Source organism: Myotis davidii, unplaced genomic scaffold (assembly GCF_000327345.1).
Source record: "Myotis davidii unplaced genomic scaffold, ASM32734v1 scaffold1687, whole genome shotgun sequence".
NCBI classification, from domain to species: domain Eukaryota; kingdom Metazoa; phylum Chordata; class Mammalia; order Chiroptera; family Vespertilionidae; genus Myotis; species Myotis davidii.
In genome coordinates this window covers 193,120-195,462 of record NW_006297834.1, presented here as the reverse complement: position 1 = coordinate 195,462, position 2,343 = coordinate 193,120, and the positions used below count along the sequence as shown (strand labels likewise).

Here is a 2,343-nt window from a genome sequence, read left to right as displayed (position 1 = left end):
AACTGCATTTCCAAAATGGGGACGACTTCTGGCATCTTGGCAGATATCAAACGAAAAGTTATGTCTGGCTTCCCAATGAACCGCTGGCGGATGCTAACCTCATAATGTGTGTGAACCTTAATGTCATCTACATCTTCTCTTTCAAATCTGTGTAACAGCAAAGAATTTGAGTCATGGATTTCCAACCCAGAAACAAGAATGGTGAGCCTTCTCTGATCACTATCCCTTCTTTTCCAAGAGCTTTGGTACTAGCCATTGAGGAGCCTCCCCTGGAGTTTGTGTCTGATGGCATCTTCCAAAGCCTGAAGCTAAAGGGCCACCAAGAATGAGATTCCAGTTCTTTCAGCAACCTAGAAGATGAAACAACATAGTAAAAACTAGGCCATGCAATTTTTAATACTTTAACTGCTTTAGTCTTTATAAAGCACTTTTACCATTTTACAGTTTTCTTTTCCACAAATACTCCATGAAACAGAAAGAGCAGAAATGGTTATCTCCACATTTTAAGAAAAGAAACCTAAGGCTAAAAGCAGTAGTGTTATTTGCCTACGGCATGTATACAAAGCTATTTGCAGTGGACACATTATCTTCAGACTCGAATATTATTACTCTTACCACACTAACCCTGGGTAATTCTGACTCAAATCCTGTTCTTAATCTCTAGAGAGGTAATAGAATTCTGGCAGTGATCTGTACTGTCCAATACAGTAATAGGCACATATGGCTCCTGGATACCTGAAACATAGCTAATGTAAGGAGGAACTGAATTTTAAATTTAAATTTAATGTAGTTCCTAGCTACCATATTGGACAGCACAACTCTAAAGTAACGAGTAACAGATATATCTAAAAAGTCAATAAAAGGGAAAAAAATAGAAGCAGAACTGGGAAAGCAAAGGAATAAGGATCAAATAAAATAAAACAAATAAGATGGTGGAATTAAACACAACCATATTAGTAATCATATTAAATAAAAATAGACTAAATTCTTTAATTAAAAGGCAGATTATCAGCTTGGAAAAAAACAAGATCAACTATATCTTGTTTACAAGAGATACTGTGAAATATGATGACACAGATACATCAAAAGCAAAGGGATTGGAAAAAAGATATATCACACCAAAAGTAAATTTTTAAACAAGCAGTGTACCAGGAATAAAGAGGGACCATGCATAATAAGAGGGTTGAACCAACTGAAATATTTAATACTAGTGGCCCGGTGCACAAATTTCGTGCACGGGAGGAGGGTGTCCCTCAGCCCAGCCTGCACCCTCTCCAATCTCGGACCCTTTGGGGGATGTTGACTGCTGGTTTAGACCTGATCCCAGGATGTCCGACTGCCGGGATCGGGTCTAAACCAGCAGTTGGATATCCCTTTCACAATCCTGGACCGCTGTCTCCTAACCGCTCACCTGCATGCCTGCCTGATTGCGCCCTACCAGCTCCCCTGCCGGCCTGATTGATGCCTAACTATTCCCCTGCCGGCCTGATCATCCGCAACTGCCCTCCCCTACTGGCCAGATCACACCCAAGGCTTTTATTAGTATAGATATGGCCCTTCACAGAAAATTTCACTAACCCTGCTTTACAATAAGGGATTGACGATTGAATCATTGGGGCCAGGCACCAAGATTTCCTTTCTTTGAACAGTGGAGGGAATAATTATCTTGTCTTTAAATTGCCCTGAACATCAAATGAGATAATGACTTAGAAAAGCACCATATAAAGACAACTGTCTTTTTCATATACTGAAAAGACAATAAAGTGGTATTCACTATTTATGAGACAATAGGTTTACAGGTTCCTTCCAATCTTTATTTTGTGTTGCCCGCCCTTCCTTTTCTTTCTCATGTCTTCCCTCATTTTCTTTATATAGTATCTCAATTGGCCCTCAAAGCTCAGTGAAGGCACTGGGACACGCTTAACACATTTTACAGAGCAGGAAACTGAGGCCAATTCCAGTTGGCTATGGAACTGGACTCCTCTCGCAGGGAGCCCTCACAGCCGGCTCTCCGCCTTTCCTAAGGGACAGCCGTGGGGCAAACAGAACAAACCTCCCCGTGAGGCTTACAAGCCTCATTCTCAAGCACCTCTACATCATGGATGCTCTACATTCTTTCCTCTCCCCTGCCCACACCCCATTCTTTACTGCCCGCCTTCTGGGGAGCAGGTGGTAGGCTTGCACTCACCGTGCAGGTGTCCACTCCTATGGGGCGAGGCGAGAACTGGGGGTGGGGTGGATGCAGGCTTGTTTTTGGGCCTAGGCGGGAGCAGGAGTCCTGGCCTCTCAAGTGTGCAGGCCGCGGTGAGGACCGGTCAGCACCGGGAGCGCTCCTCCACTGAG

General features: G+C 43.4%; 1 protein-coding gene across 1 annotated transcript in view; it reads right to left on the bottom strand.

Annotated features, from left to right (window-relative positions):
* The window catches only part of SNAP47 (synaptosome associated protein 47kDa), a 72,846-nt gene that overhangs the window by 24,264 nt on the left and 46,239 nt on the right, over positions 1 to 2,343 (bottom strand). Inside the window, 2 exon segments of the mRNA XM_015570452.1 lie at positions 4 to 213; positions 216 to 350. Of these exon segments, the coding sequence (XP_015425938.1) occupies positions 4 to 213; positions 216 to 350 (345 nt within the window).